Raw genomic sequence first — 21,967 nt, forward strand, 5'->3', positions numbered from 1 at the left:
TGGTAATCGACGTCGATAAGAGATTAATAATATAAGAAAGCGGGAAAGTTGAACAAGTATTCTTCATTTTACCTTACTAATTTGCATTCATGCAATAAGTACCATTACTTTCAATCAAACGGTAAATTAGGATTTATATTAAAATGATCGATCAAAACAACATACGTTTAAAACAATTTTTGTATATTAAATGATAACTGAATGATTGAATTGAGCATGAATATTTGTATAGAGAAACCAGATTTCATTGAGATCTCGATATGACGTAGAGGTAGAATTAATACACAGATGAATATTCATATTCAACATAATTTTGAGTGATTCCTTGTAAGTTTCTGCATCGCATTCTACTACTCACAAGGACAAATTTTTTCACATAAGATCGTTGCGTCCAATTTCTATAATTCTGAATAAATAAGAGATGAATAAAGATAAGTTCGAATATACGAGAGCGTGTGTCTCTGAACAATATTCTTCAATGGCCAAAATAGTGCAAATCTTCACAATTTACTGACGACGAACCCCAATCTGCGTACAGTTTGGGCATGTCTGATGCAACATTATTTTGTTCAGTGCTTCTAAGAATACGGAAGGGATTATAACCTACCTTTATCAACATGAGGATGAAAGAAACAAGTGTGCCACTTATGCTTACTTCACAAGATGCCTGTATGGAATTCGAGCTGCTTCCTTGCTTAATAAAATCCCCATCTACTTATTAGCACGGCAATAAAATGTCCATAAACTGACCCTTGTCAGTCGTAGGGTTCGAATCGAGTTGTACGAGTTCTACTGCGCAAATTATTAAACATTTATAGACTTCGTTTTCCTCAAGTTTATCCCCACAAAATTTGTAAAGTTCCTTACACGTATATAAGAGTAGATTACAACACCGTTACCCATTAGGTATTTTTATTACGTATCTGATCTATAATTTTCAGTGCATGTTGAGAACGGGTGTCGCTGGAGATTTACGCAAACGCTCATTTTTCAACCATAACTAAATTATTTTGAAAGAAGATGCTTGATATTTTGAGAAAAACGATAGTAAAATTTCATTTCTCATATGACCCTAAATGCGGATTCAACTGATATCTCGAAGAAATGAATTTAATCGTTTGCTCTGTTTCAATACGCAAATGGATTTTTTGAAACCCCATTTCCAAATTATCAATTAAATTATAAAACTTTCAAATTGATTACATAAATTAATGTTTGCGAGACTCAAAAACCACACTCAATTAAGCGAAATAATTGGTAGCTTCTTTACATGGATGCTGTAGTTTTTTAATTATGTTCCATGGGGCAGTTTTATGCACGCGCCCAGCTATTAATTGTTTACACCCACTTGAATATTCTGCTCTTTACACGTATGTGCACAAATTACTTCACCAACCGTTTGGTTAAATTAGGTTTTAAATGCTCTGCCCTTCGTTGATCGCGCATTACGTTCCATTAAAGCCATCTTCCTGGCTCCTAATTATCAGTTGATTAATAATTAAGATGTCAATATAGGTACTGCTATAATGCGAACCAATGTTGTTTGTGTAAGTTTCTTAGATGAATTACGGTTGATAAATAAAAATCAATATATGCTCCCCTTCTGTTTTGAAACTTTCTAGTAGCCGAATACAGTAAACCACGAAGCTAGTTATAAGTCTTGAATCGTAAGCCATATTTCTGCACTCTGCTCAGATCTATATTTCTATTGATAGTCATAGTTATTTTGTCTATATTTGGGGTAAATATACCTACTCCTTGTTTTTGTCGAGACATAAAAATGTGATGTTGGCGAGAATTTCGTGCGGATGGCTTTCATCATAGTGTGAATTATCTTGCCTCAGATCACTGAATTCACTCGAAAAAAACTATGTTCAGCCATAATTTCCAATATCATAGCCTGGATGGAAACTTGAATTGGATTAAATAGACATTATCTACAATTATTGCTAAAAATTTAACTAAATATCGCATCCATTCTTTGTAAAATTGGTTTCGCGAAAGATTCATCTGTAGAAATTGTCGAAACATGCAATGATTTATCAACTATGACATTAAATTTTCTCTAAGTCAGTGTGTGAGAAAAACTCAGAACTCAAAAAAACTATTATTTAGAACTCAGAACAGAACAACACTTGAAACTTAAAAGATATACTTGTTCATTTGTCTTCATACATGTTTCTTGTTCATTACAAGAAAACTAAAAAAATTTTCTCTGTGGACAATAATTGATCTTTTATTGTCGATGAAGATTTATCTCTCACAACAGTCCAAGGTTTCTCTGTGGACATAAAAACAGCCATGCTTTACATGGACTTCATGAACTAGCATTCGTCACCAACGAAGGTGTCGGCATAGAGCACTCGACCGCATCAAGACGACTTCTATCTTATTCAACGTATGGAACTCAACGATGCGAAATTCGAGCAACTCATGAATATATTTAAATCAAGATAAATAGAATTGACACCCACGTATATTTTAATTGGGGCCCATTTTCCTTGTGCTCGATGTCGATTTTGTGTATGTGTTTAAGCTTGACTTTCGAATATTAGTTTAGTCTCACAATTTTTATAATGAGAGCAGACTGACTCCTAGGAGAAAAATTATTATTTCAAGTCTCGTAATTCTTTGATATTAATAGGAATCGTTGCCTATTCTGTAATTTAAGATCAATAAAATTTCAGCTCAATCCGATGATTAGAAGCCTTTTGAAATTTAGTTTATTATCATTAAATACTCTAAAATAAATAAATACGGTACTCTAAATTTAAGTATCATTAGATGTGGTACCTTAGGTGTTGTATGCTGTACGCTACGTGTTTATTCATAAACCTTGAGAAATAATTTCTTGTTGCAAATGGAAACTTGGACGATATTTTCACTGTTCATATTGTGCCTATAGGCTTACATTATTGTTGCATTTATATTAAAGGAGTTTTCTCTTGATCCCTTCACTCGTCTGTCTAAAGCTTGAGATTAAATAACGCATTTTGTGAATTAGAAATAACTCTGTCCTTACAACAATCTTGGATTGCTCTAAAGAGCTTACAATACTTGACGAATATTTGAATATGTTGCGAGTTTAGATTCATCAATTAAAATTTTTATTTTAGATTCGGATATTCAGCTGTGACCTTGTATATATAGCCTTATTAAACTGAACTTATATAGCCATCAGACGACATAATTTTTACATTCATGGACCTGCTAACTTGATGCCAGCCTAACGCGGTGACAGGTTTCATCCGACGTACTTTTTCTCGCAAGTTTTTATGCAACATAAGCTGCTCAAGTCTAAGCCTGGATTTATTTGCATTTTTACTGTTGCTCCTGATTATGAAAAAAATTTTGCAGCATATTTTTTCCATGTTTGTGACCTCTCTATGTCAACCCTATCGTTCATTCTATATTATGCTAATTCACTAAAATTATTTATATTAAAAATAAAATATTTTCATTAGACTCGAGGTTTCCTGATATTTAAAATTCCTATCAATTTATTCACTTAATTGCGCATTTCGAACAAATTAACCAAATTAACGCAAATGAATCCACTTTTAACGCATCGTCTATAATATTGCATTCGCCAAATGCGGAAAAATGCGCAATTTAACAGTCAAATTAATCAGTGAAGCTCCTTATGTATACAGCGCTACTGCACTGCCGTTCAGAAATTTTAATTATGTGTTCTTATTATACAGACATGTCTGCTTTGGGATATTTTTGTACCTTGCTGCCAAATGTTGTGTCCATTATGCCGACTGTACTTTTATTTTGATTATAACTATTCTCATGCGGATAATGTGAAAATATTATTAAAACTAACTGTCATATTAAATAATTAGTATTTGTCCGATTCCTTGACGGCTGAATCTAGTAAATGTTAGATGTAGACAACTATCTAGTGATGCTGATATTGCAACAGACGTAGCTATTTATCCTGGTTAAGCAAATAAGTATAAGGCAGGATGAAATTTGTTTTCGGTGTTCTTTCAGAAGCGATCTGTACAATTTTGTGTTTTTTCCTCAATTCTCCTAGGCAACGGAGAGATTCCTCATATTTTTATTTTTAAAATGTACCAAATGCATTCATTAATCTTCGTAACTCTGGATTAACGATTGCACGGGCGTAAGAGATAGAATGATAATCCAGTTAACGACTGACTATTGCGTCGTTAGGTTCTGACTAACTTCAATTAACTATTGACGTATTGATATGTTTGAAGCATATGTTTGGATATGTTTGAAGTTTAATCAAATATATGTTTTTAATTAAAATTTATTCAGCAAGTCCAACAATATTCAAGTTCTTATATATTATATTGCGTGTCACTGTTATAATTGAGTAGGCTTCTTTTAAGAAACTGATAATTGTATGTTTATTAAAGATTCACCGTACATGCACACTCCACATGTTGCAGAAACATAATTTTTCAATCAAATATAATCTTTAACATTCTAACTAATTCATGATGGCAACGATAAGGCTCCAACCAGCTTGAAGAAAGATTACAATTCAAGCGATATATTTTTTGGATTTAGTCTAAGTTCTGATGTCTTATATGGCCCAACGTCGTTTAGTGTATTCAACTTAAATTAATTTAATTGGAGAGATGAAATTTGTGGGTGAGAACAAATTTAATATCTCCAAGAATTGTTTACATAATAAAATAATCTAGAGACGATGAAAAAAAACGTATTCGATAAACGGAATGATATTGGCGAGTTGACGTCAAATGATAATCCAGTTAACGACTGACTATTGCGTCGTTAGGTGCTGACTAACGTCAATTAACTATTGACGTATTGGACGTGTTTGAAGCATATGTTGAACCTGATACTCGTTGAGTATTCAATTATAATTTATCCGCAAGTCCAACAATATTCAAGTTCGTATATATTATATTGCGTGTCACTGTTATAACTGAGTAGGCTTCTTTTAAGAAACTGACAATTGTCGTTTCTTACGACAGATTACAATTCAAAGCGATTTATTTTTTGGAGGTAGTCTCAGATTTGATGTCTTATGGCCCATCGTCGTTTAGTGTATTAATCTTATTAAATTAAGGTAAAACTGTATTCTGGAAAGATGAAATTTGTGGCAAGAGCAAATTCTAAATCTCCAAGAATTATTTAGATAATAAAATAATCTAGAGACGATGAAAAAAAAACGTATTCGATAAACGAAATGATAAATTGGCGAGTTGACGTCGACGATCGTGTCGATTCTTGCTGGTTTAACGAATAGTTCGGAAATTTATTCCATGAATCATTTGGCAAAAAGGATTCGCGTGTGACTTAATGAAAAAATTGCGAAAAACTATTTGAGAGTTCGGCTCTATTACTCCATATGCAGCACTTTAATAACTGCGAGTGAACATATCGCAAACCTCTTATCATAAAAACTGAAATTCCATAAAAATAACTAAAAATAAAAGAATTGATATAAAAATTATTCTCAAATATTGGTAAAGCGTCACAGCGTCGAATTACAAACCCAACGTGGCGTGTTACTTGAGGCACTTCATTTGAACTTTCATCCGTTTTAGCATAATATATATATAGTTCAATGCAAGTTCTGGGTGATAAGTTGTCCTTCGAATTTACCTATGGTGATTAAATTGACTTTAAAAATATTACAAAAAGTTACATAAAACACATTAAGTTCTTATCAAGTGTGGGTATCATTAAGACATTTTGCGTCTCGAGCGAGCTTCGTGCATGGTTCAGATTATTTAGTTCAGTGTAAATATCTATTTATGTAATCAATCATCACATGCGTCCATGACATAAATCTTCAGTACGAAGAAATCCTATGCGCTGTAGCCATACGCAAAGTAATTTATTGTTCAATTAAAAAAAATTTGCTCATTCCAAGCCTTTCTCTCAAAATGCTTCGTTCAACTCGATCACTGTTCATTTTACTGGAGAAACTTTTGCTCGGTAACGGACAGGGAGGGGCAGGCAGATAAGTGATTGTGTGACAAAAACTCACGAGCCTTCGTAAGGGAAGTAGAGAGCAGCAGCTCGATGTCCGATCCTGCATGGTAGAGCGCGTCCAAAAAGAAAGTGCGATCGACATTCACTTGTGTCGCCCGCAGGTCTTGAATCACAATGCCGGTACCTGGTTTCGCATCGAATTAATAGATAATTCTACTGAACGGGTAATATGTCGACGGAATTTTTTTCCAAGCTTACAGTTGTAAATAAAATTTATAAATTATTTCATATTATTCATTAATGTTACTTTTCCCCAGCCTTTCTCAATATAAATACATGAAAGCTATATCACTATGTATACATTATTTTTCAGTGTCGTATACTATGATGTTTCATTGTTAAATAATTGCTATTATCGCAGTACTAATTAAAGAATGATTCTCTTTCTAAATATTCTGAAGAGAATATCATTTCCTGCGTAATATGTCTAAAGTTTATTATATTAAAATTTCATCCGACAAACGTAGTGAGGGGACGCATAACAATCCAATTTTATTAACGTGGCGATCATTATTGATCTTATTATCCATTGATCCACCGTAAACTTGGCTGATAATAATATTTTATTTAATGGCAACATACCTTTGTATTTTCAATTCGAAAAACAAAGTTCTCCATTGAAAAACAATGTATGTATAGCACCTGAATCGATTCATTCCTCCTTCATGCGAGTATGTACCGCTGATAGAAAAGAGTGCGTATCTCCGAATTCGAGCCTGAGATGTTCTCGCGTCCGAGAACATGTTTTTATGTGAATTCGTCTAGAAGGGGCGAGTAACAATCTCGTAAATCCATTTAGGGATTCTCTTTTCCATTGTTTACTGGATATTGCAAGGACCCGACGATGAGCGCCTGCGAAGCGAGAGGCAACGAGTGTCTGTCTGCAATTAGAAGCCAAGAATCTGGGTCTACAAAATAGTAAAGATTCCGAACTAAACATTAACAATCAACGGATGACCTGATATTATAAAGGCGAGTGCGCAGCTCGCGAGCTTATCTGCTTGTGGATAATAAATTTGGTGGGCTGGGTCACCAGTTCTATGGCACACATTTGGTGGAAAAAAAAGGATTGGTTATATCGTCCAAACCTGACACATACTTTCTAACCGTAGCACTGATACTGCGCCTTTGTGCCTTACGAAACTGGGTCAGGATGTCTCACATGAGCAAATAGTGCATCGATATTTGGACACATTCATTTATTTTTCTGAGTGAATGACACATTTTTCTACATGACACATGAGTGAATGACACATTTTCGACTCGGCATGCCCAGTCTCAACTCGTTCCTCGGTGAGCTCTGAGCCCACATCTGTGTGGATGACCTTCTTTATTATAAGGAATTTATTGAATCATTCAAGTTGTGTTAAAAAACTCGTCTCAAGGACATACATTCTTGAGTGTGTTCGGAAATTGTCGAGCAGCTGGGAAATATTGACGGCAAATAATATTTGAAAGTTAGGAATAAACATGGATCTACTACCGACATTATGTTTCTTATTAACGATTCGTGTATATATTTTTCGTAGTACCTACGATTATTGATATAAATGATCTTGAAATACATGTTGAGATTTTTCGTATCAATGTTCAAAATTTAAGTTCAATTAACATCTTGAATATCATACTTAATTCTTGAGTAAATATAATTTTATTTTAAAAAATTAAAGGATGATGTAAATATGTATCATTATTATAATTTTATATCACTGTAAAAAAAGGTAATTTTTCGTTTCATCGCATTTGTTTGTTCATGTTCAAATTGGCTCATATTTAAGGTCAATGTATTTCTATGTTGAAGCAGAATCAAATTGTTACTAGCATGCCTATATTGGTTGAAAATTATGTAGCAATAACGTCCCTCTTAGCTTTGAATTAGTAGTAATTGAAGCCAGAATGCCGGATACAGGTTGAAATAAACATGTTTCAGCAAGGAACAGACCAGCACTTCTAATTTCACAAGTGGCTTTCCAAACTAATGAGGTTTTGATGAACAAAGCAACGGGCCGATATACTGCTGAACACAACCACGACGTCCCCCTCAGTCTGAACACAATAGGAACTGCTTATCCGGAGCCGAGGGTGGCCTACAATGCGGCGTATACAGCGCATCAGGACTCTTAAGGATGGCTGGAATATGGCCTTGCAAATTGTCCTATCGTAAACTCGAGGCAGGGGGAAGATTTAAAGTAGTCCGTGTCTCGCTTGGCGCCTCCCAACAATAGCCTCTTTAGAACGAGCACTTGCCTTCCCAACTCGACGCGCAAATTAGATGCACTAACCGCGAAATGTCAGACGATTAAAGCAACCTAGCTGTGGCGTGCCAAGGATGGTGAGCGTTTGCGTAGACTTATAAGAAATGGGAAAGACTTAATCTTCGTAATTGTGCAGGGACCATCGTCGTGTGAAGTAGGGTGACTCTGTTGGGAAAAAAAGATATCTTTTAGAAATTCATCAGTGAAAGCTGAAAACCTTGTGCAAAAAGAAATGATGAAACTATAGGTATATTTAGTACAATTATCATCCAATTTTTCTGCCGACCCTTAATTTTCAGTATACGAATTCAAATAAACGAAGATTTGGAATGTGATAAACTATTCTACGACGTGGTGGTGTTTTTGCGTAGGTGTTTTCTGTCGCAAATGATGCGACGAATTTAAATTTGAATACTTCTACAAGTCCAGTGGCCAAACCGTTTTTTAGTACCTACATCTGAAGGTGGTTATATTTTAAAATCTGTGCCACTATATAATGAGATAGCCGGGCCACATGTACAAGGCACCTGTTCAATTAAATATACCACAATTGTGATGAGGCCGTGGCTACGTAGTTCATCTAATCAGTCTGTTACCAATCATTTATCTACTGCAGTCTAACATGTAACTCGCTACCTATTAGAATTATCAGCGTCTTTTAGACGGCCACAGTATTTATTAGGTAATTTACAGCTTGATGAGCCATTCGCTTCAGCAGATGCTGCTAAAAATGCACGGCTTCTTGTGTCGCCCTGCCTGCGATGTCAACCCTATCTAAAATGGCTATCAAATTCGATCGTAGTACATCACAAGCATGTCCAATTGTTTTATTATTGGGGCATTGAAGTTCGCTCTACATCAATGCGTAGCTGCCATATGGGCAACTCGAACAGACGAAAGAATTGCCGGACAACAACAAGCCATATGCTCGCCTGTCATAATAAACCACCTTCGATCGCGGTTGTACTTGTATTATCAAGTAAAATCAATATCGTAATTTGGATATATTTTTACCGTAATATCTTTGAATATCGTAATATATTGGTAATATATTTGGATAATAGATTGAATATTTGAAATAAATCATAGTTCAAAATCATTATTCTGCAGAGTACATCGGGCGATCAAGTCTATTGGCTCTAACTTTCTTATAAACAGATAATAATTTTAGTTGAATCACCGAATTATATTTGCCGAAAACCTATTCTAACTCATTACAAGACAAAGCATTTGCAGCAAAAACAGCGGATCTTGAAATATCATGGGAGTTTTGGTGAAACAATCATCTTGTTACAGATTTATTTAGTGGCAATGACTCGGTCTCATTGTGTATTTCCCGGAAGATGATTAGTTTAACCCTCGGTATAAGTCAAATTTGTGCTCGCACCAGGCAATGAAGTGCACACACATCCCGCCGTGCCCAAACGTACGCTTCGGTATGAACTGGGAAGGTGCGGTACTGGGATGGTCTATAAACTTGACCTAATAAATGAAATTTTTTGTTCAAAAGTCAAGCGTCTTGTTGCGGTCGTTTCCATGAATTCCAAGGTTTATTCTAAATTTGGAATAAATTTATTACTTCCGACTGGCTGTCCACGCTTTGTTTTTTATTGTAATTTCTGTGGCTTTATCTCTGAACATTTAACAAACACGTTGCGTCACATTGGAAGCAGCCAAGGCAAAGTGTGAACAAACTTTCGAGAAAATAAAACTTGTGAAGGAAGAATTTAATTCTGACCTACGAACTGAGCTTATCTTTCAGCAAATACGCCTATCATCGTCAACTGGGAAATTGAATATTACTGTTTTCAATGGTACACAAAAATCTTGAATACAATTATTCATTCATATTCAATGAATATTACTGTTTTAATGGTACACAAAAATCTTGAATACAAATATTTATTCATATTCAATCATGTAGTTCTGTATTATTTGAACAAAAAACTTTTCTCGAGTATTAATGAGTTTATTTTCGCAAGTATTAAATCTCATTAACGTTTCTCGAGTATTAATGAGTTTCATCTTGCGAATATTTAATCTCATTAACGTTTCTCGAGTATTAATGAGTTTCATCTTGCGAATATTTAATCTCATTAACGTTTCTCGAGTATTAATAAAATTTACATATTCTGAAAATATCATACGGAATAGAGACAAAAAATTAAAACTTGCATCCATTATTTATTTGAACATTTCTCTTCTTTGCGATCGTTAGCTGGACTAAAATTAACCTTTACATTTACAATTTTGTTTAAATTTAGAACAAATTATTTTTGCAACAATGACTGAATTTAAATCACTATTATTTCAAAATGGCACATAAGCTTATGATCAGACGATTGTTATTCAATTTATATTGAATCAATAATTGATACACTCTTCCATGGCTAAGATTCTAATTTCACCATCTGGTACTCGAAGGAATTTATTTCCGGGCTGGAGGCTGTTACGAAAAATGAAAATGTCGAAAGATGTTAGATTTTAATGAGATATTTATAGACATATCCATAATTTGTAGAATTTAACTTATTTTTCTAATTACTAAAGCTAAATGGAGCTATTGGTTTACCTACCCCGGGTTTACTTCAGATTTATTATCCTATATATAGTTGTATTTAAGACTTTAATATATAACTCCAATAGATTCTCTTGAAATCGTTTTTATTTAATACGTTCCATTGTCTATCAGAATCCCATATTCTCTGTATATTCACGTTAATGTTATAATGGTTATATACCCCTAGACAGTCTGTCTGTCTGTCTGTCTGTCTGTCCGTCTGTCTGTCTGTCTGTCTGTCTGTCTGTCTGTCTGTCTGTCTGTCCGTCTGTCTGACTGTCCGTCTGTCTGTCTGTCTGTCTGTCTGTCCGTCCGTCCGTCTGTCTGTCCGTCTGTCCGTCCGTCCGTCTGTCTGTCCGTCTGTCCGCCCATCTGTCTGTCTGTCTGTCTGTCCGTCTGTCTGTCAGTTTGTCTGTCAGTCTGTCCGTCTGTCTGTCCGTCCGTAACTTCAAATTTTCGTCGATGAGAAAATGCGCTCTCTGTCACTCACTGCAGTGAGTATACTGAGTTATATTTTTTGTATCTTTGGTGAGACAAAAACTTGGCAATCTTTGGTGAGAGTCAATCTTTGATTTTGAAATTCTCTCTCACCAAAGATTGCCATGATTGTCGAGTACTGAGTTATATTTTTTAACCCCTGTACTTTATTTTCTTCCGACAGGGGTTGACATATCATCTCCTAAGCGCGCACCACAGCAATGCAATCCAGATATATTATTTATTTGTATCATAAGTATTTTTGATTAGTAATTTTTTAACCCCTGTACTTGATTTTCTTCCGACAGGGGTTGACATATCATCTCCTGAGCGCGCACCACAGCAAAGCAATCCAAACCTGCAGCCTAACACCAGCATGCTGCTGCTGCAGCCTCAGGTGATCCATGCGCACCCTTTTACAGAATCCTATTTATTAATTTGAATTTGTGATAAGGCTTATAATTAATAAATAAAAATAATCCTATTTATTATTTTGATCTGACTTATAATTAATAAATAAAATTAACCCTATTTATTAATTTGAACTTATGATCTGGCTTATAATTAATAAATAACATTAACAGAATCCTATTTATTATTTTGATCTGGCTTATAATTAATAAATAACATTAACAGAATCCTGTTTATTATTTTGAACTTATGATTTGGCTTATAATCATTAAATAACATTAACAGAATCCTATTTATTATTTTGAACTTATGATCTGACTTATAATTAATAAATAACGTTAACAGAATCCTATTTATTGTTATTTTATTTATTCTTTATTCATGCAGCAGCAAAAATCATTACAAGAAAATAAACAAATAATATATATTATTTTGAACTTATGATCTGGGTTATAATTAATAAATAACATTAACAGAATCCTATTTATTATTTTGAACTTATGATCTGGCTTATAATTAATAAATAAAATTACGCAGTAATAAGGAACTGATAGTATCAAATTTAAGTTCTGTAGGACGTGTATCCGGCCTGTCTCCTGTGTAATATCGTAAACAAGGTCAAAATTTTACGAATTTCCAAACGTCCCTACAGCCCCAAATGCCTGAATTATTAAATTATACTCGCATATTAATGAATGATGAGAATAGTTTAATTTACAATTATTAGCATAATGCAAGTTCCTATTTATTATAATCCAATACGTATCACAAATATTGAAATTTCTGGTCACCCGATGATAATGTTTTATATTTTTGTCCGATTTATGAAAATTTATGGATTTTCTGTACCTATTGACAAAAGTTGCATAATGCAATATTCAGCAAATAAATAACTATTCAAATGATAACTTATTTGCCTTTTTTGGTTGTAATCTAAATTATGACATAAATACGAATTGATATATTATCACGTTAATATTAATTTATTAGCAAACACAACGTAATTGGGCACTGCTGCTTTGATACCCTAAAATTTCATGATCCCGTTCCCAATATACCGGTAGGCATTAATCCATTTTTCGATGACCATAACTGGGTTAATAGTTTTGCAATTAATGTAATAATAATTCGAGAAAGATTTTTCTTAGTCATTTTTGGAAATTTAATTCCATATTAATTGTTTATTTGTTCAATTTCTCATTTCTGATAAAATTATCTCCCAACAAGTTGAAAATCACGTAGGAATTCATAAATTCAACTCTCTATTTTACAACGCACAATTCTGACTTCAAAAATAAAATTTCCGGCTCAGAGAATATCCCCACGCCAAAATATGCACAACCCACCAATAAATGTACAAAAATATATAAAAAATTCATTATTACTGAGAGAAATTTTGTAAATTTATTACCTTGCATTTACAATGTGATAAGTAAGTATTTGGGTTGAATGTAAATATTATGAGAAATAGAGGCTACAAGTTTGAAATTTTTGCGAAACTTTTGAGCTTTGAAAATACTGGCTCAAGGCACCCCCGATTTTATTTTAAAAATGCGAAACAGGAATTTTGTCCGTGATTATTGCTTTTTCTCGATGACTCTTTCACTAGTTTTTGAAATATATTAAAAACCATACGCCAGTGATACAGATTTCTAAGAATGAATGCTGTAGAAATACGTTAATGAAAAGCACCCTTGCAAATGGTAATTTGCGCATGACAGTAATTTTTGTCGTTGTGAAAATCAATTTTTTGGCCGTTCTAGGGTTTTTACATTTCCCTAATAATCACCACATAAAGTGAAATCAACTTGGGAAAAATTTTTCTGTTATAAAAAAATGCACAACATTTCTTTTCGTGAATTATTAATACGACGAGTGAAATTCTGATCATTGTTTAGGAAATAAAACCAGCATCCAAGAATTATCTACACATAACTAATAATGTGGATTCTCGAACGCTAACAATTATTTTCGTGTGGAATACTTTCAAGAACTAAACTAACGACAGTCAAACACCAAGATATACCGAAAGGCATTTTCGAAAGTTTCTTATGGTCAATGTTCAATTATATTTCAGCTTCATTGACGATCACCACTCGCTCTCCTTATGGAGAAATTCCCCTGTCATCTCATTCAGTCCATCCCTTCTGTTGGCACGATCTTGGTCTTGTTTTGGGCAACGATGCCTGAAATATCATCAGAGCCCGCTGATTACAGAGCTTCGTTAACTTGCTGAAGAAACATCGCATGCAGTTATTATGCATGCCTTCTTCATTTATACATGATGTACAGTATCGCATACTTAGCATACGCTTGCCATGAGGATATTAAAATATTGCTTCTCTTTCTTTGTATTCTGAAGCCAAACCATTACTTCGGTCAAGGTTATAATAAAAAGATTTGATGCCAACATTAAAATCGAGGTTCAACGTCATGAAAGAAAACGCGAATAAAGCCCACGTGATCATCGAGTGTTTATGATAATCTAAAATAGATTAGATGCATATATAATACGAATGTTGAGATTAGTTTAAAATATTGAATCAAATCGAGCACATGTGGAAAATGAAATCCATCATTCCAGGTTGGTATTTTTAGTCATCGTCGACCAGCCACGGAATCAACTGAAAATAACTGATGCAAATTATCCGATTAAAATTCATCTATGAGAAAAATGGAGGGTCTCGCTTCAGGAACGACAACCATCATAACCATTGTCAGTTCACACAACTACGACCCAGATGTCATTGCTTCCAATGGTCAGAGAAGAACACCTTCTCCAACTTTTGCTCCTCTACTTCCCGTAAACCTGAGTCTTCCAAATAACATTTCGAGTGACTCGGAGGTCCATCACCTCCACCTGGCGAGCGCTGACCAAGTTCAATTCCATTCTATTCACCACGCCCACCTCAACACTGATGACGAGCCGCTAAGCCCTGGGACAATGCGATGCTGTGTTAGTTCAACGCCGTCTCCCTCTACGGTAGGAAAAGAAAGATGGATTCACGCAGCTCATGTTTATAAGGCACTGGTATTTTTGCCGCTGTAAACATCTACACAACGTCTTAACAAAGTATCTATCAGCACCGTTAATCTGCACAAATGACTGGATCAAGTATTTGCGAGAAATCACCAATCACACTAATATCAAACACTGCACCACGTCCTGTAATTAAACACCTCTGAAGCGTCACCGTAACGAGTCTATAAGCAAAGCCAAGACCACAGTTCTTTGTCCGCAGCTGTACATTTGGGGTTCCGTTCGATGTAAAATCTTAAAAAAATGTAATTTTGGGAAAAAAAATTCAAGTGAAATCATTAAGACATACCTACGACGTTAATCTAACTGTTGATTATGAGTATCTTGCGTATTTGATTACATTGCTCTCTGGTAAATTTTTAATTTTTCTTTCCAGACAATGCTACATTCCAGCGTGGCCGAGGTGCTGTCTGCATCATATGGTCTCACTTCTTTTGGTGAAGATCCTCTTGGAACGTCAACAGCAGATGATTTCAAGTTAGGTCAAGCTTTCACAACTCCTGCGCCGTCAACTTCATATGGAGATCCTGGTCATGAGCCAACGTTTAGTGATGTTTTTCATCCCGAATTTATTTTAGGGCCTTCCCCTCTTGAAGATTTGAAGCCTGTCATCACACAGCAACAGCAGCAGGCTCACCAGCAAGCTCACCAGCAACACCAAGCTCAGCATCATCATCCTCAGCAACAACCACTCATCCACCAAGCGCACGTACCAAGAATCAGCCCGCCTGGCTCTCCAGGACTCGCTCTGCCCAGTTTTCAGGAGACATACTCACCTCGGTACCGGCCGCTCTCAGATGAAGTTTTCAATTTCAAAACTGATGAACAATCAGGAGAATGCTACCCTGCTCCCCCTCCAGCTCATCAAACTTTTCCTGGCACAGCCCAGCAACATCCATCTCCTGCTTCTCATCCTCAACAAGTGGCTTCTACAACTCAGCAGCAGCACCAGCATCAACCTCAAGCTCCACACGTTCACCACCAACAACAGCAAGCACAACAACAACAACAACAACAGCAACAACAGCAGCAACAGCAACAACAGCAACAACAGCAGCAACAGCAGCAACAGCAACAACAACAACCACAACAGCAGGCTCAACCACAACAGTCTCAGCAACAACTGCAACCAACTCATCATCCACCACAGCCACAGCAGCCATCTCTTCCACCAACTTCTCAAACCCATGCTCAACACGTCCAGCACCACTCGCATGTACACCATCATCCGCAACAACATCCGTCTCCGCATCAGTCTCATCCACACCACCAAATTGCATTCGAACATTACCCTTCTGGGCCCTCGCAAATGTTTGCCCGGGTTTCAGCCTACCCTGCGACATCAAGTTCTCCGCATTCCTACACTCCTCCGGCTACGAGTTTTCCAGGAGAATTTTATCCTCCGCCTCCACCTCCACCACCGTCTTATGAGTCTCTCCAGCCAATGGGAACTTCTGAGCAGTACCTGCGAGCATCGACCTCACATCATTACCCAGATATGACCGTTGCTTCTCAAATGGCTTTCCTGACACGTAAGCCTGAAATTGACCCCACAGTGGCAAGGCTCCACACCCCAGTAGGTAGAGTTCAGGAGCAAAAACCGCAATCTCCAAGTCAACTATGTGCGGTTTGCGGAGATATAGCTGCTTGCCAGCATTACGGCGTCCGTACCTGCGAAGGGTGCAAGGGTTTCTTCAAAAGAACTGTACAGAAGAATGCCAAGTACGTATGTTTAGCCGATAAAAATTGTCCTGTGGACAAAAGGCGACGGAATCGATGTCAGTTTTGCCGGTTCCAAAAGTGTTTGACAGTAGGAATGGTTAAGGAAGTAGTCCGGACTGACAACCTTAAAGGACGACGAGGAAGGCTACCATCTAAACCAAAAAGTCCTCAAGAATCCCCTCCATCTCCTCCAGTATCTTTAATCACGGCCCTTGTTAGGGCTCATGTAGATACTACGCCGGACCTCAATAACTTAGATTATTCCTTATATCAAGAACCGGATAGTGCTAGATCTGATGTTCCTACTTCTGAAGCCGAGAAGATTCAACAGTTCTACAGCCTCTTGACCTCAAGCATTGAAGTTATACGGCACTTTGCCGTGAAAATTCCTGGTTACCACGACTTGCCGAGAGAAGACCAAGACCTTCTATTTCAAAATGCATCCCTGGAGCTTTTCGTATTAAGATTAGCCCACAGGCTCATGTGAGTTCTGCTTTGAATTCAAAAGTTGACAAACACATATTGATGCAATTTGTAAAAATCCTGCGAAGATTCCATCAAACATGAATCTGAAGTTTTGAGCTTTTTTCCTTCTCGATGAATTATTATTGTGCGCATAATTAATATTAATTAACTATCAATAGATGCCTGATTTTTTTGTTCAGGATAGGTAATCATCACTAAAAATGACTCTCATCATTGATTGCCTTAGTAATCAAAAACTTTGTTTATTTGCAGGAAAAACCCGGAAGAAAACAAATTTATTTTCGACAATGCCAAAGTTCTCCACTTGAGCCAATGCGAACGCTCATTCGGGGAATGGCTGCAATGTATCCTGGATTTCGCCACTTCTTTGAAGACGATGGACGTAGATTTATCGGCCTTTGCTTGTCTGTCAGCCCTCACGGTCGTTACAGGTGAGCATCTTAACCTTTTGTGTACGTACGGATACATTGACCGTCGTTAATATTATACGCACATGTACAGGTTAATTAAATACATCAAATAACACTTCTTCCTAATACTTTTTAGCACATTTTCTCATTTATGAAAAAATGCACTTTTGTGCTCGCCATGTCCATCCGTCTGTCTGTCTGTCTGTCTGTCCGTCCGTGACCTCAAGTTTTCGTCGACGAGAAAATGCGCTCTCTGTCACTCACTGCAGTGAGTACTGAGTTATATTTTTTCATGAAATAGTATGCAAATCTACAGTAGATGCTGGTCCCTCTAAAAAAATGTCTGATTCGCTCAAAAAGAGGGTGGATTAGAAGTTATGCACTTATATCAAGTAAACTGGGACTGTACTGTTCATCCGCCGACTTTTTTTAATGCACCAGGTTAATCTTAGGTACCCATGCGTCAACTGCAGACATGACCGTATCCCTGAGGTGTGACAATGACTCAGCCACGTTCGTGTCATTAATACAGTCCAAAATATTTACTGCATTCACTGCTTCACGGGGTTTTACACAGTCGCCTTTTGCAAAGTTCAAATGCTCACGCTTCTGAGGCTCCGTTTTTATGTAGCACTTAATCCTAAAAAAATTATTGTTGGTGGCTTTTGTCCAACGGAGCCTCGTAGCGAAGCTCGTCCAACATTGATTCATCACTAGTAGATATTAGGACTAAACCATTGGGAGTTAATGCGCCTCTATAATAGCTGGGTGACGTTCTGGAATGAAAGTCTCTCACTGACTCCATGAACAATTAATGATGCTGGGAGATTTACATTCCTTCGAGATAAACCAACTGTCCAGTTAACTTCTGGCTGGTTAAAGTCACCAACGATCAATGTTTGCGACCTACTGGAAGTCATGTTCGGCAAAAGGCTGTTTTTAGCGCATTTTCTCATTTATGAAAAAATGCACTTTTGTGCTCGCCATGTCCTGTCTGTCTGTCTGTCCGTCCGTCCGTCTGTCCGTCCGTGACCTCAAGTTTTCGTCGACGAGAAAATGCGCTCTCTGTCACTCACTGCAGTGAGTACTGAGTTATATTTTTTCGTGAAATAGTATGTACATTTAAAGTGGATGCTGGTCCCTCTAAAAAATGTTCTGATTCGCCAAAAAAAGTGGATTAGAAGTTATGCACTTATATCAAGTAAAACAATGAATTAAATTAAATATTTTAAATTTGATGCAAGATATTTTTTTTCCAGAGCGACACGGACTGAAAGACGCCAAGAAAGTCGAACAGCTTCAGATGAAAATTATTAGTTCGCTGAGGGACCACGTCACCTACAACGCAGAGGCCCAGAAAAAACCTCATTATTTCTCACGAATTTTAGGCAAGCTTCCTGAACTGCGGTCACTTTCAGTGCAAGGACTTCAAAGGATTTTTTACCTGAAACTTGAGGATCTGGTTCCGGCTCCGCCACTTATAGAGAACATGTTTGTGTCGAATTTACCTTTCTGAACTTTGGATAATTGAGGAATTATTGCAACCTCCTTTCTAATTATTTTCAGTGCTAGGTCGCAATCTGGTTGGTATAAATTAAAACACGTCCAGGACTAGATTATTAATCCAGGACTAGATAACTAGTTTAAGACTAGACCCTATTAGACCCACGTGGACTAATTGGAATTAGTCCAGGACTAGAATTAGACCAGGACTAGGTAATTAGTCCAGGACTAGATAATTAATCCAGGACTTGATAATTAGTCCAGGATGATCGCACCAATATACCTACACCAAATTCGTCTAAATTGCAAATAAATGATTGAAATGTACCACACCGAATGTTTATCACAATTTTGACTCTTCTCCAAGTAAAGTTATAATAGGTGAAAGACGTGTCATTGTTTAACGTAAATACGATGTCGACAAACGTCGTCATTTATAAGAAAGAATATATTGTGGTTTAGCATTACGAAGAAACTTAATCGTAGTAGTTGGCCACTTAGATCAGTTTCCATTATAGTTGCGTTCGATGTGCTCTATATCTCTCTCTTCCAGATGCTTTCCATTCTATTTTGTCCGTAAGAGCTTCTACTCTATTTTTGGACTAGAGCTTTCCAATCAATTTTGTCGTGTCCTAATCATTATTAATCTAGATAAATGTAAGAGTTGGTAGAATTTAGTCGACATTTGCTCTCTCATATCAGTGTACCGTGTTCAACGACGTTTTTTGTCCGAAACAAGACTTGGATATTATATCTTGTATGTCTAATGCTTTCAGGTCCAAGACACGTAAAACATCTTCATAAAACCTCGTTCAATTAAGATATATACTTCTTTGTCTTAATTGTTCATCTAATTTAGCGGTGCTACGTTCCAGTCATACAGGAGGAAGAGTTTCAGATTATGTTCTTTGTATTATATGTTAGGGAAAGCGATTCCTTTTGTAAAAACGCACAATCTCAAGCGAAATATTTTAAGTAGGATTATGAGGTTACCAGTCTTCAGGAACTACATGGATTGACATTGCAGGGAAACTTTTGCTTGTATCGGATTTCTTTGGATATTTCAGGTGTTAAAAATTTCGGGATATTACCTGATATTTCGAATGAAATTGTATCAATGATTTATTTCCTGGAGAAGTTTATATCTTGGGAGCTGCGTACAAGCTCTTGAGTTTTCCAGCAATGCCAATCTTGTTTCCTGAAAGGACGCTTAGTACAAGTCTTTAACTATGGTTGCCTGCACAATTTCAGTCATAAAGAATGGAAAATATTGTAATTTTACCTTTGTTTAGTGAGAGCATATACTTCTATGAAAAATATCTAGCTCCTTTATGAAGAATTTATTTTACGTATTTTTAACAAAGATTCTACCGATTAGTGAGCATTCTCTTTGAACCAACGCAACTATTAGTATTTCTTAGTTTTTCGTGTTCTCAAAATTGTTAAAATTGTAAATCATTACATTATCAAAGATATTAAATTTTAATCTCATTGTTAAAGTATCTGAGACTCACTCATGACAGTTATACTTAAAACTATCAATTGTGTGAAAGTTATGAATTTCATTTAATTTAGTACAACAATGGATGTTTCATATGACAATGTACGTTCTCGCACCACCAATAAAAAATTGTAGGATATATAGTTACGTCGCAAAGAAACCGTCATTAGCTTTGTACTGTTCTAAATTTTTCCATAGCAGCCCAACTTACTACGCTTTTATTTTCTTCTATTCAGTTCAGGCTGGGCCGCCTTACACTGTTAACTAACGGGATTCTAACGATTTAAATATTCACTTATCAGAATTGCATAAAGTTCTCGAAGTTATTTTCACTGAAACATCTACGATTCTGAACTGGTCTCTCATTGGTTGTACCGGAAAGATTTAATTTAAATGTATTCTGTTCCCATTAAAGCGATAGGAACAGTTAAGCTACGATTGGAAAAATGTTTTTATAAGGGTAAACTATTTCAATGGTAAACAAACCAGAATTTATAATCAAATTTTTGATCCAGGTTTTCTCGTGAGTTTCAGAAAATCGTATACCGGAGAGCCTCGTGTCTGATTTTCGGTCGTGAAAAATGACACCAGTCGCCGGGTATGAAAATTTTTAAATACGTTATTCACCCTGTCGCTGCAACCGATACAAATTCATAGATGAAATCAAACCTTACTAGAAATTTGATTCTTGACTGTAGCTTTGTTTACTGCTCAACAATGATCGAGAAACTGTGGTTAATTCCTGGAATCTATAGGTTTATTGACAACCGCATTTTTAATTCAACGCAATTAATGTTGACGTCGCAAAATTTCCACTCTTCCACTTGCTTATGGAATGCACACTCGTAATTCCAGCAGAGAAAACTAATTTGTTCTTTGATTGGGTGGTCATAAACTCGAATCCTTACGAATTATTACTACTGGTGAAAATTCATTTCAAATTGGCTAATTATCTTTGAATAATTAACCATTGAATCTACTCGAATTCGATTTCTATTGATCTCTCTCGAAAGCCATTTTCAGTGAAGTTCAATTCGTGTCTGTATTTCAAATTTCGTCGATCGCTGGTGTAAATATAAAGTAATTATAATGTTACTCATCATTCAGAAAATAATTGTCGAGTTACATATTTCTATGTTTGATTGGCACGGCATGTAATTAGCCATTTAGTTCTGGGAAACAGTTTGGTCAAGACTCTGGTCGTTACAAACGACGAACTAGTCATCATGTGATTACGAAAAAGGAACGCGATGGTACACTAAAAAGAATACTATCTATACTATATAAGAAAAATTCCGGTAAGAACCATGTATTTTTGTATACCTATCCTTAAGTTCAATTATACTTAAGTTCGAGAAAATAAGCTTTTTGAAAGCATTTCTAAATGAGTGTGTTGTACAAATGTGTACATAAACGCCAGCTAAGTTAATTACGTTACTAGCCCAGTGCTTGCTGTTCTAGTACGGCCTTCGAATTAATGACAGCGCTTTAGGGTAATTCGAAATAATTGTAAAGGGTAATTCGAATTAGTGCGGATTTAATTAGATCCGTAGGATATAGAGTAAATTGTTTTATTCGGTCAGTGACAAGACTAAGAGA

General features: G+C 36.0%; 1 protein-coding gene across 1 annotated transcript in view; it reads left to right on the plus strand.

Annotated features, from left to right (window-relative positions):
* The window catches only part of LOC108681901 (nuclear receptor subfamily 4 group A member 2), a 32,041-nt gene extending 11,864 nt beyond the window's left edge, over positions 1 to 20,177 (plus strand). Inside the window, exons 2-5 of the mRNA XM_018170982.2 lie at positions 11,604 to 11,692; positions 15,123 to 16,951; positions 17,207 to 17,385; positions 18,624 to 20,177. Of these exons, the coding sequence (XP_018026471.1) occupies positions 11,604 to 11,692; positions 15,123 to 16,951; positions 17,207 to 17,385; positions 18,624 to 18,880 (2,354 nt within the window). The 3' untranslated portion in view covers positions 18,881 to 20,177. The remainder of the gene's footprint in view (positions 1 to 11,603; positions 11,693 to 15,122; positions 16,952 to 17,206; positions 17,386 to 18,623) is intronic.
* Positions 20,178 to 21,967: the final 1,790 nt, after the last annotated feature.

The sequence above is a fragment of the Hyalella azteca genome, unplaced genomic scaffold, assembly GCF_000764305.2.
Source record: "Hyalella azteca isolate HAZT.00-mixed unplaced genomic scaffold, Hazt_2.0.2 contig7631, whole genome shotgun sequence".
Taxonomy (NCBI): Eukaryota; Metazoa; Arthropoda; class Malacostraca; order Amphipoda; family Hyalellidae; genus Hyalella; species Hyalella azteca.